This window comes from Gymnoscopelus microlampas (assembly GCF_963454915.1).
Source record: "Gymnoscopelus microlampas genome assembly, chromosome: 15".
NCBI classification, from domain to species: domain Eukaryota; kingdom Metazoa; phylum Chordata; class Actinopteri; order Myctophiformes; family Myctophidae; genus Gymnoscopelus; species Gymnoscopelus microlampas.
The window spans coordinates 48,809,603-48,822,289 of NC_139952.1; the positions used below are offsets into that span (position 1 = coordinate 48,809,603).

Genomic DNA, 12,687 nt, shown 5'->3' on the forward strand with positions numbered 1-12,687 from the left:
GCTTTTAGACTGCTTTATTGTGGTCTGGCCTTTATTTGCACATACACACAATACCACTAGTCACTATTTGAGACACAGACAGTTTTATTAGAACCTTTATGTCAACCTTAATTTCTAATTATAGTGTTAGCTGTAATGTCACTAGGATGTTTCTATTCACTTGACTACTAACCGAGCCTTTCTGCAGTTCCTCACAGCTGGGATCAGTCTCCATCGCCCCCCCTCTGATGTGTTATATTTGTCCAGGTCCAACTCTTCCAGAGCCTCCTCAGACATCAGCAGCATGACGGCCAGAACTGAACACTGGCTGTCAGACAGTTTATCCTTTGATCCGTTCAGGTACTGTTTGATCTCCTGATGTAATGAGTGGTCGTTCATCTCCATCAAACAGTGGAAGATGTTAATACATCTGTCAGGAGAGATGTCAACAGTGTTTATCATGCTCTTTAGGTTCTTGATGGCTTTCTGGATGCTCTCTGGACTGTTCTCTGTCTGACCCATCAGGCCTCCTAACAGACTCTGGTTGGACTTCAGTGAGAGGCCATGAAGGAACCGAACAAGTAAGTCCAGGTGGCCATTTTTACTCTTCAGGGCTTTTTTCATAGCGGCTTTCAGGAAGTCGGAGAGAGAGCTGTCACTTTTGTATTTATTATCTTTCAGGAATGTCTTCAGTACCTTCATGTTCTTCTGTGTGAAACAATGGAACAGGTAGACTGCAGCCAGAAACTCCTGGATGCTCAGATGAACAAAGCTGTAGACCATTTTCTGGAAGAGCACACCCTCTCTTTTGAAGATCTCTGTGCACACTCCTGAGTACAGTGAGGCATCTTTCACATCAAGACCACACTCTTCCAGGTCTTCTTGGTAGAACAGGATGCTACCTTTCTCCAGATGTTCAAATGCCAGTCTGCCCAGCTTCAGGAGAACTTCCCTGTCAGTCTCCATAAGCTGCTGTTGATTCACCTCATGTGTCTCATCATACTTCTTCTTCTTCCTCTTTGTCTGAACCAACAGGAAGTGGCAGCACATCTCAGTCAGGGTCTTGGGCAGCTGTCCTATCGTGTGTGTCCTCAACATGTCCAGAAGAACGGTAGCAATGATCCAACATAATAGTGGGATGTGACACAGGATGTGGAGGCTCCTTGATGTCTTCATGTGTGAGATGACTGTGCTGGCCTGTTTCTCATCACTGAATCTGTTCCTAAAGTACTTCTCCTTCTGGGGGTCTGTGAACCCTCGCACTTCTGTCACCATGTCAACACATGCAGGAGGGATCTGATTGGCTGCTGCAGGTCTGGTAGTTATCCAGAGGAGAGCTGAGGGGAGCAGATTCCCCTCAATGAGGTTTGTTAACAGAGTATCCACTGATGATGTCACTGTGACATCAGAAACAATGTCATTGTTTTTTTGTTTTTTTTGGAACAATGGAAACCTGCTTTCATCTAGACCATCAAAGATGAAGCCAACTTTCCAGGCAGCGAGCTGCTCTGCTGTGACCTTCTTTAATGTTGGGTGGAATTCATGGATCAGTGTGAGAAGACTGTACTGCTCATCTCTGACCAAGTTCAGCTCCCGGAATGAAAAGGGAACCAGGAGATTTATATCTTGATTTTCCAAACCCTTTGCCCAGTCCAGAGTGAACTTACGCACAGAGAATGTTTTACCAATGCCAGCGATGCCCTTGGTCAGAACTCTTCTGATGGGTGTCTCCCTGCCAGGGAGGGGTTTAAAGATGTCACAGCAGTTGATTGGTGTGTCATGGAAGGTCTTCATCTTGGAAGCCGTCTCAAGCTGTATCACCTCATGTTGGCTATTAACCCCTTCACTCTCTCCCTCTGTGATGTAGAGCTCTGTGTAGGTGCTGGTGAGGGAGGTTCCAGACTCTTCTGTCATGTGGTCTTTCACATCATCAAGACTGTTCAAACTGCTCTTATAATCATTCAAATCAACCAGCAGACTGACATCTGAAATTAGAAGAACATGTATGTTTTAAACATTCTGGTTAATTCATAACTTTACATATTTACGGCACACAATTTGTTTAAAAAAAAACAGTAAAAAGTAATAAAACAAGACCAGTTGTTTTCTTCCAGAGTTGATAGTTGTTTAGCTTCATTATTTGCACTTAGATATTGATTCAGACACTAATTTGAATATTTAGTCTGACTATGATTTCTGCAAATTAAACATTCAATTCATTAACATGCAATTTTAATTAGTGCAAATTCTGTCCAGTCTTACTTTGTCCAGGTGTGGTTTGACTTGGTGTCTTCAGTCCAGGTGTGGTTCTGGATCTCTTACTACACTGGGGACAGCCATAGTGTCCTGTTGGAGCAGACTGGTCCCAGTATGAGGTGATGCAATGTCTGCAGAACCAGTGTCCACAGCTGGTAGAGACTGGATTTGTCAGAACCTCCTCACACACTGAACACCTGGACGCCTGCTCTGTCACAACACAACCACTCCTCTTCCTCTCTCTGTGGAGATTAAGACAATGTATTACTACATAATAGTCTTTAATATCTACATATAATATAATATGACATATAACATCATTGATATGTTCACACTGCATTGTGTTGATGTACAATAATAATCTCCACTTCATGGAACTATATGGTATATTCATAAATCTTTCATTCATAAATTATAAAGATATAAATTGTGCATTTGTTTATTTTTTATCTGATCCTCACTGGCAGATGAGCCAGTAGGATACAACAGCAGTGAAGAAAATAACTGGCTACTCTGGGGGAAAAAAGTATCCAATTGTGTTAATTATCTTTGCAGTTTAAACTCTAACTAGATGTGATGGTAGTTTTTGCTTTAATAAACAACTACTATTGGGAGTGGTGGGTTCTCCTATACGTATATTCTTGACTTGGCACCAGTTCAAATCTAGCTGCTGTATTGTCAACAAGATGGAGACATGAGAGTGATTTCTGACACAAGCAGGAGAGACTGTTACCCCAACAAGATGACATAAAAGTACGGACAAATATGTCACCCGACTTTTTTAAAGGGCAAAGGTGACAGGGTCTTTGTAGTACAGATCCTTGATTAGCTTTTAAACATTTATTTGACACAAATACCTGCCTATCTATCAAATTACTGAAGGGTTTCATATCCACACTTTTTTTCCTTCTGTTTATTAGTACAACCAAAGAAAAAATGTTTATATACAGTATTTAATTATTTCTTTGTGGATTAATTATTTTTGTCTTTCCAGTTAAAGTTCCCAGAGATCAGTGATCTTACTTTGTGTTTGAAGGTCCAGGTTCATTACTGAAGTTCAAAGGGAAATCCTTTGACCGGTCACTCTTCATAGACACACAGCTGGGTGTTGGAGACTCTGGTCTGTGGTGAAGACTTCTGGAATCATAAAAATGTTTATGAAATTATCATTTGAGTTAAATACAGTTTACTGCTCAGATATTACTAGTACTATTCATAGTGTGGCTGCAGAACAGGGTCTTCTGTACAGTATGTCTGTCCCCTCAAAAGTAGACCAATCACAGCTCATGATTTTCCTGCATATGCCACTGGACTGTGAACCTCTCCAATTAGTTCTTTGTCGTTTTGAGTCGTGAGGCACTCACTATGGGAAACAGCGCCATCTGGCGATGCAACAGAGCTACACAATACGCTCCCGGGGCCCATTTCATTGGGCTAGAGGGTATGTCACGTAACCGGCTGTCCCTTCCCCTTTCCGGAAGGACATATAAGGGCTGGTCGTGACGTAGTACTTCCTCTTCAGTTCCTCTGTTCGCAGATGTTACAAGGCTACACGCTTGTTAAAAACTGAATTCTACATTTATTCGACAATTACTACACTTCAGGACCCAAAGTGAGAAACCAGCTTTAGCCCTAAAAGCGGAGACTAGGATAAGTCACCCACAGGTTTTCTCGCTCGACTAAACTCCAGGAAACTAACTTTATTCTACCTCGTGGTGAGCCGGTGTTAGCCCTTAGCTGCCTCTGAGCCTAGCCGCTAGCTGTTACTAGCTTCGGCTACCTCCACAGCGCTAACCCCCTTTCCCGCTGAGCTAACTCCCCGAACAGAGCTGTTAGCCTAGCTTTTTGTGAGCCGACGTTAGCTTAAAGCTGTTCTTAGCCTAGCCGCTAACTTACTAGCTTAGCTGTTTGGCTACTTCCATAGCGCTAACCCCCTATCCGTTGAGCTAACTCCCCGAATAGAGCTGTTAGCCTAGCTTTTTGTCGCTCTTTTCCACAATACTCGAACTGTGTTGCTTGTCTCGTCCGGCTCTCGGTGAGGCTGCTTCGTCACAGATACGGCCTGTGCCGGTAGTTTTAGTGGACACCAGCGGCTCTCGCTCTGTCCCCCCGAAACTAGCGGAGACTAGGATAAGTCACCCACGGGTTTTCTCGCTCGACTAAACTCCAGGAAACTAACTTTATTCTACCTCGTGGTGAGCCGGTGTTAGCCCTTAGCTGCCTCTGAGCCTAGCCGCTAGCTGTTACTAGCTTCGGCTACCTCCACAGCGCTAACCCCCTTTCCCGCTGAGCTAACTCCCCGAACAGAGCTGTTAGCCTAGCTTTTTGTGAGCCGACGTTAGCTTAAAGCTGTTCTTAGCCTAGCCGCTAACTTACTAGCTTAGCTGTTTGGCTACTTCCACAGCGCTAACCCCCTATCCGTTGAGCTAACTCCCCGAATAGAGCTGTTAGCCTAGCTTTTTGTCGCTCTTTTCCACGATACCCGAACTGTGTTGCTTGTCTCGTCCGGCTCTCGGTGAGGCTGCTTCGTCACAGATACGGCCTGTGCCGGTAGTTTTAGTGGACACCAGCGGCTCTCGCTCTGTCCCCCCGAAACCCTCCCGCGATACTCGAACTGTGTTGCTTGTCTCGCCCGGCTCTGGTGAGGCTGCTTCGTCACAGATACGGCCTGGCTTTAACCAGCTTAACTGTTTCGGCTACAGCCGCAGCTGCTTCTTTCACCACGCGATGGCTCGCTACGGTCAGGCCAGGGCCTGTACGGGGAACGCCGAAGGTGCTAGCGGTGCTCGCCCAGCACCACCGCGACACTCCCGCCTCCCTACCCCAACTCCAGCTGCCACGAGCGGTGGCCCGCGGTAAGCTAGCCCGACCCCCTTCGTGAGCGGAGTACGCGACGTTGACCGCCCTGTTCCTCCCAGTGTCTACAGAGCAGAAGCAGGGTAGTTTTTTGCACATTCTGTGAGGTCAGTACAAAATATAATGTCTGTTTTTTGTGCCAATAAAATTTGTTACAAAGAACCAAACCTTTGCATTATTCAAACCATGTCGACATGAGTCCACAATGCTAGGAAAATGGTCGGTGCTCGTCCTCCTACACTGTCGGATACAACATGTTATGCATATCAACGTCAGTATATTGTGGTACTTAATGCTTATCATTGTGCCAATATGTCTGTCACACTTGTCACATATTGCATTTCCAAATGCGGCTGGGATACGATATAATGCCTTCATGTCAATATATTGTTTTTATTGCCTGTTTTTGTGCTATTATGGTTGTTCTTTCACCACACCCTGCATGGTTCAGACACTATCTGAAATAAACCCATAGTGATTGGACGGAACCGGTTTCTCGGCCTTCCAAACACTGACGGGATACGAAGTATAATGCGTTTATCCATTATTTTTATATAATGTTCGCCATTATACCAATGTGTTTGCTACACTGAATTGAATAACTCTGAACTAAGCCCTTAATGATTGGACGGAACCGGTTTCTCGGCCTTCCAAACACTGACGGGATACGAAGTATAATGCGTTTCTCCATTATTTTTATATAATGTTCGCCATTATGCCAATGTGTTTGCTACACTGAATTGAATAACTCCAGTGCAGATGGGAAAACCAGTCTCCAGCCTCCACAGCCAAACAGAGGAGCATGTCGCACTTACTGTAAGATCTGTGAAGAAATACCCTGTGATTGTGGTTTTACATGCGTTGAAAAGTACAAAACCTTGTCTTATTCCAACTCCGCCTGTGTGCCAGGGAGAACGAGGACCGTTCTCGAGGGTCTGCCTTTGGGCCCACAGTATCCGAAGAACCCCTCGTCGGTTTTTCAGATACGTGTGGGACGAGCAATCTGACCCCCCCCCCATGAGCCCACAGTATTTGGTAAAGCCGGTTCTCGTTTTTCCAAATACGTGTGGGACAGAAACACTGCATGTACTGACTCCATTGAAGGTAACAATAAAACCAGTTGTAAAATCATTTGTAAGAACGGTACCACCCCTGTCCGCCAGAGGGCGCCTTTGCACCTTGGCACAGGGGTCACGCCCGTTTTTACAACCGATTCCACCATCTTGGAGAGGGCGCCAAAACGCTTCTGCATCACAGGGCCCTCCCAAGATGGCCGAACGGAAGGTAAACAAGTTACATACTTCCGTGTCCGACCGGAGACGGACGTCGAGCGTCCCCCACCGGATGTTGACGTTGGGATGGTACCGCGTACTGTCTCACGTGACCTCCCCGAATCCAACTGTTTCCGTTTCCGACCGGAAACGGACAAGGGGCTTCTCCGACCGGATACCAATGTTGGGGAGGCACCGCGTGCGGGGTCACGTGACTTTCCCGAATCCTTCTGTCAATCAGGTAACACCCGTACTGCCTCTATCGAGCGTCACACGTTTGGCAACGCCAGAGCGTGCGAGCGCGTCACTGGTCTCCATGACAACGGGCAGACAGCCGGTGGAGCGAGCAGTTTCTTTAACTCGCCTCAACCCACTAGCTCGCTGTCTAGCGAAATGGAAAGCTTGCGACCCGTCTCATTGGGTGCTGCGCACCATACAGAAGGGTTACAAGTTACAGTTTTGCATGAAACCCCCGATGTCAGACAAAGTGATTTTCTCCAGCGCGACGGGCGCAGCGGCAGTTACGTTACGAGAGGAGGTTCTCTCTCTCTCCTAAACAATGGCGCAATAGGAGAGTTCTCCCCAGATCGGAAACGCCGGGGTTTTTACTCAAAGTTTTTCCTGGTTAAGAAAAAGGGGGGGGGGTGTACGTCCCATACTGGACCTGAGCGGTCTCAATAAATTTCTAACGAAATTCAATTTTCGCATGCTGACGAACGCAGCGTTACTACGCACGGTGCGTCAGGGCGACGGATGGACCAGCATAGACTTAAAGGATGCGTGTTTCCACATTCCCGTCTACCCGGTGCACAGGAAATTTCTGCTGTTGTTTTCACCTAGCGGCTACCTAGCCTCGCTTACGACAACACTGTGTTGCTTAATGCAGCAGGTACGTCAGTGTTACACTGGTTTTCTGTACTGGTCAGGCTCAGTACAGCAGTAACACACTGTGGTTGTACCGGTCAGCTCCCCTGGACAACAACGTGATTTTCCACGTACCTTTACATGCCTCCTATGTCAGACACAGGATGTTCCTCTCATGAACGGAGAGATAATGCAGCCATGTCTCTGAGAGAGAGGGACTCTCTGCTGGGCAAGGGCATCTTCAGAAAACCGTCTACGAATTGGAACCTAGAGGTTACTTAGGTAACCCCGTTTTTTTCCCAGTTTTTGGTACAACTGGTTTTCGTGTGTTTTCTGGCCAAAGAAGGAGGGGGGAGGCTATGGGACCCTTTCTGGATGAAGGGGTCTCATCAAGTCTCTTACGAAATTCAGGTTTTCGTATGCTGATGACCGTGGCGCTCCTGCGCACGTTCGGTCAGGGGGACAGGTGGACCAACGTAGCCCTGAGGCGCGATTACTGTCGGTTTTTCACTGTCGGTTTCTAGAAGGAGCGTTTTGGTTCCGTCCCAGCAGTCCTCCCTTATAGGGCTCTCACTGGACTCGACCACGCTCGCAGCACGTCTGTCTCAGGAGTGATTGGACGGCTTCCTGTCCTGTGTGAGGCCTTTCCACGTAGGAAAGACAGTCACTTACAGGCTGTGCGTGCAGGTGGCGGGTCTCATGACTTCAGCCATACACCTGACCTGCCTAAGTAGGCTATTTTGGGACCTTTCAGGGGTGGATGCCGGCTCTCAGGATCCCGCCTACCGTGGACCCTCGACAAGGTCTGGTGTCTCCACTTGCATGGATTCGCTTAGGCTGTGCTCACGCGCACCCTTTCTGTCAGAAGGCGCCAGGGGAGGTGCTGTGATCTCACGGACGGCTGTCATGACGAACGCCAGCCTGATTTGGACCAGGTTCGATCGACCACAGGTCGATTTGTTTGCCTCAACAGAGAACGCGAAGTGCTCTCGCTTTTTCTCGGTGAAGGCAGCGGACTTTTCGTTGGGACTGGACGCGTTGGCTCACAGCTGGCCGAGGGAACTGCTTTATGCATTCCTGCCGCTGGAGTTGTTCCGCCCGACGTTGGAAAAGGTCAGGCCCCAGGGCCTGACTGTACTGCCAGTTGCTCCAGGTTGGGGCGTGTGGGGATCGGAGATAACTTCTCTGCTCCACGCCGAACCCGGGTCCCTTCCTCCGATCGCGGACCTGCTGACGCAGGTGGGGACCGAGATCAACCACCCCAGCCCCTGGGACCTAGATCTGTGGCTCTGGCCTGTGTGAGGGCCAACCTAGATTCGTGTGGTCTGCCCCCTGACGTGGTGGTTACCATCCAGAGGGCGAGGGCCGTTTTCTACTAGGGCTGCCTATGACGTCAAATGGAATATTTTCGTGTCATGGTGCCAGGGGCAGTCACCAGTGGTGGTGGCTTTTCGGGCCCCGGTACGCGGCTTCCTTTTTCTCTTGCAGAGCAAGCTGAATCAGGGTTTGACCTTCTCGACGTTCATGGTGTACTTGGATGCCATCTCCGTCTGCCACGAAGGTTTTCGAAGGCGGGACGGTTGGCGATCGTCACCTGGTACGGCGGTTCTTGGGCGGGGCCAGACGGACCAGGCCGGGTAACAGGCCTCTGTTTCCGGCTTGGAATCTGGCGGTGGTGCTGAATGCACTCTGCCTTCCCCCCGTTTGAACGTCTCGAGACTGGGAGCCTCAAGGTGTTGAGTCTGAAAACGGTCTTTTTGGTGACCCTGGCTATGGCCAAGAGGGTCGGTGACCTGCATGCACTCCCGGTGAGTTCGGAGTGCTTGAGGTGCTCTGGGGATAGCAGACGGGTTCTGCTGACGCCAAACTTGGCGTTCGTTACCAAGACCGGGGGGGGTTGCACCGGCTCCGGTCGGATTGGTTGCGTTTCATCCACCTCCTTTCGCTTCGGCGGTGGATGAGCGGTCACTTTGTTTCTGTCCAGTGAGGGCTTTGAGGCTCTACTGTCAGGTGACGGCGCCTGGTAGGTCGTAAACACGATTGTTTGTCACCTACGGCTGGGGTGACCAGCGGAAAGCGATGGCCAAGTCAACGCTTTCCAGGTGGATAGTTGAGGCCGTAAGGCTCGCCTATACTAGTAGTGGGGCCCCAGTACCTGTTGGATTGGGGGCGCACTCGACTAGGGGATTGGCTGCTTCCTGGGCCCTCTCTAGAGAGGTTTTCGGTCCAGGAGATTTGCAGGGCTGCTAACTGGTCGTCTCCTTCGACCTTTGCAGCTTTCTACAGCCTGGACATGGCGGCTTCCTCGGTGACGCACGCAGTCCTTGGCGTGGCAGCCTCATCTACTTGAGGTGCCTTTCTCCCCCTGATGTGATCCCGTGGGGCTAACAATCTGTTGGGTCCTAGGGAGCAGGGGGGCCCTGTTCCCTTACTAGGAGGTTAGTAGGTGACGAGCCTTGTCTTCTATTAGCTGAATGGGGAAGACTTCGGTCTGTCGGGGTTTTCGTTTATCTCATCCCTTGTGCCGTGTCCAGGCCCGGTGGGCCTGGGCGTCCTTGAAGCGGGGGCCCGCCGTGTGCGGGTCCCTGAGCCAGTAGGGGACGTGCGTTTTTTTCTGGGGATACAATGTTTTTAACGCTTCCGGGGGGTTTATAGATCCCATAGTGAGTGCCTCACGACTCAAAACGACAAAGAACTAGAGGTTACGTAGGTAACCCCGGTTCTTTTAGTTTAGGAGTGAGGCACTCACCAAACACCCCTTTGTTTCGCCACTGCGAACAGAGGACCTGTGGTAAGAGGAAGTACTACGTCACGACCAGCCCTTATATGTCCTTCCGGAAAGGGGAAGGGACAGCCGGTTACGTGACATACCCTCTAGCCCAATGAAATGGGCCCCGGGAGCGTATTGTGTAGCTCTGTTGCATCGCCAGATGGCGCTGTTTCCCATAGTGAGTGCCTCACTCCTAAACTAAAAGAACCGGGGTTACCTACGTAACCTCTAGTTTCTGAGAGAAACATACTTGAATGGGACCTGTCACCCCTTTCCATTCATGTTAATGGGACATTTTTATTCACTAATACATGTATATCAATCAAACTATGTAACATATCGTTTAACAAAATGCAAACACACCATTCCCGATGAAGCCGGTCGATTTGACATGCCGGCAAAACTCTGGGAGGAGTAGTGTGGCAAAGTTTTAGAGTTGATATCTATATAAAGGTGAACAAAAACAAGTGTTGTTGCCTTTAGACGACAACATTAACTATATGTAATATGTTCAACGAGACCTGGCTGAACCAGACTGGTAACAAGGAGTTAATTGAGGCTTCATCACCTCCTGAACGACCTGTTAGGGTTCATATAAATGTGGTTCTGTTGTATCTGATTGGTTTAACACCAGTTCAATTCCTATCTTCTGTATTGTCAACAAGTTGGAGACATGAGAGTGACAGTTAGGAGAGACCATTACAGTCACCTCAACAAGATGACATAAAAGCATTGATATTGATAAATAAAAACTATATATATATTTAACCCATTTTGGGCGGGAACCCCTATTACCTTTCAGGACGGGAACCCCTTCTGGGGTTGATATGTACAGTATATACTAACATACATTTGTTGTAATTTTTGAATACATATTTGAAGTGTTTCAGAAAACTTAGGTCAGGATTTAGAAGGTGTTTTTAGAACCGGTCTCAGGTCTACATGGGTTAAGACCAAAAGTCAGAACAGCATCAGAACATATTTTCTAAAGACACTAAATCAAATCACTGACTGTTTCATCTCCAATACTTTGTTTATATAGTATGTTTCTGTATGTTCATTAGTAAAACAGAGCATAACATTTTACAGTTTAAAGGAGGAGTTCACCCAAAAAAACGACTTATTTTCTATCAATTACACACCCCATGAAGCCTTGATTTCATGGATTTATTTATTTTTTTGTCTCATTCCTAACACAATAATTTGATGACCGTGTGTATTTCCGGTAGGAGACACAAATAATCTACTTTGTGTCTCCTACCGGATAAATTAGCCAGTAGGAGACGGGAATCAAATTATTAGCTTAGGAATGCCACAAAAACAAAAAAGAATCCATGGATTCAAGTCTTCATAGGGTGAACTCCTCCTTTAACTTGCTTTTATACAGATTTATTATTTGTGTATTTCCAGTTGAAGTTCACAGAGTTCAGTGATCTTACTTTGTGTTTGAAGGTCCAGTTTCATTGCTGAAGTTCAAAGGGAAACGCTTAGACTGATCACTCTTCATAGACACACAGCTGGGTGTTGGAGACTCTGGTCTGTGGTGAAGACTCCTGGAATCATACAAATGTTTATGACATTATCATTTGAGTTGAAATACAGTTTACTGCTCAGATATTACTAGTAATCATTTACAGTGTGTTAGTGTGGTTAGAACAGGGTTTTCTGTATGTGTGTCCCCTTAAAAGTAGACCAATCACAGCTCATGATGCTACACGTATGACATGATGAAAGAGAACCACCTCAGACCCTGAAAGCCTTAATAGTCAGGGGATATTTCAAAAAATCGGGGAATAAATTCCTTACCAAGAAATGTATTCACCAATGTGTTTGTGAAAGTGTCTAGTAACACATCTCATAAAGACTGAAATGCAGTTTCCCTAGGGGAATTTTTGACAGCTGCTGAAAGTTGGGGTACCCACCATAACCTTATGCGGGGGAAAAAAAAATCACACCCAGTGTGAAGTGGGTGGTGTGGTCACAGTGGTCATCACAGTGATGGAAGTCACTTAAAAAAATAAAGACAAAAATCACACCCAGTGTGAAGTGGGCGGTGTGTGGTCATCACATGACTCACTTAAAAAAAACATAAATGTGTTTTTTTAAGTGCCATAATCCTATTCATAGGGCTGCACATGTGTCATGTGTTTCGCTAGCCAATCACAGTCCTGAATAGAGTCAACCAATAAAGTCAGCCAATGACATTACAGCTAGTGGTCATCACACTGATGGAAGCTCACTTAAAGAAAAGTATAGATTTGCATTGAATGTGTAGGGGTTAGGGGTGTAGACTGGTGGCCAATCACGGTGCAGGATTAGTCAATGTCCAAACCTCACATATAGGGGGCGGTTACACCGCCCCAATAATGTGTTTTTTTTATACCCCTTCCACCCACAATGTGTGATTCATTTAAAAAAAAATCACACCCAGTGTGAAGTGGGCGGTGTGTGGTCATCACATGACTCACTTAAAAAAAAACATAAATGTGTTTTTTTTTAAGTGCCATACTGCTATTCATAGGGCTGCACATGTGTCATGTGTTTCGCTAGCCAATCACAGTGTTGAATAGAGTCAACCAATAAAGTCAGCCAATCACATTACAGCTAGTGGTGATGACCACTAGCTGTAATGTGATTGGCTGACTTTGCAAAAGTATAGATTTGCATTGAGTGTGGAGGGGTTAGGGGTGT

General features: G+C 47.1%; 2 protein-coding genes across 2 annotated transcripts in view; both read right to left on the minus strand.

Moving 5' to 3' along the window:
• The window catches only part of LOC311062403 (uncharacterized protein), a 320,988-nt gene that overhangs the window by 168,531 nt on the left and 139,770 nt on the right, over positions 1-12,687 (minus strand). The window contains exons 17-18 of the mRNA XM_084081417.1: positions 11,436-11,549; positions 3,259-3,372 (exon numbers count right to left, since the gene is read on the minus strand). Coding sequence (XP_083937543.1) covers positions 3,259-3,372; positions 11,436-11,549 — 228 coding nt within the window. The remainder of the gene's footprint in view (positions 1-3,258; positions 3,373-11,435; positions 11,550-12,687) is intronic.
• Positions 1-12,687, minus strand: part of LOC311062423 (stonustoxin subunit beta-like) — a 134,015-nt gene that overhangs the window by 72,117 nt on the left and 49,211 nt on the right. The window lies entirely within an intron of this gene.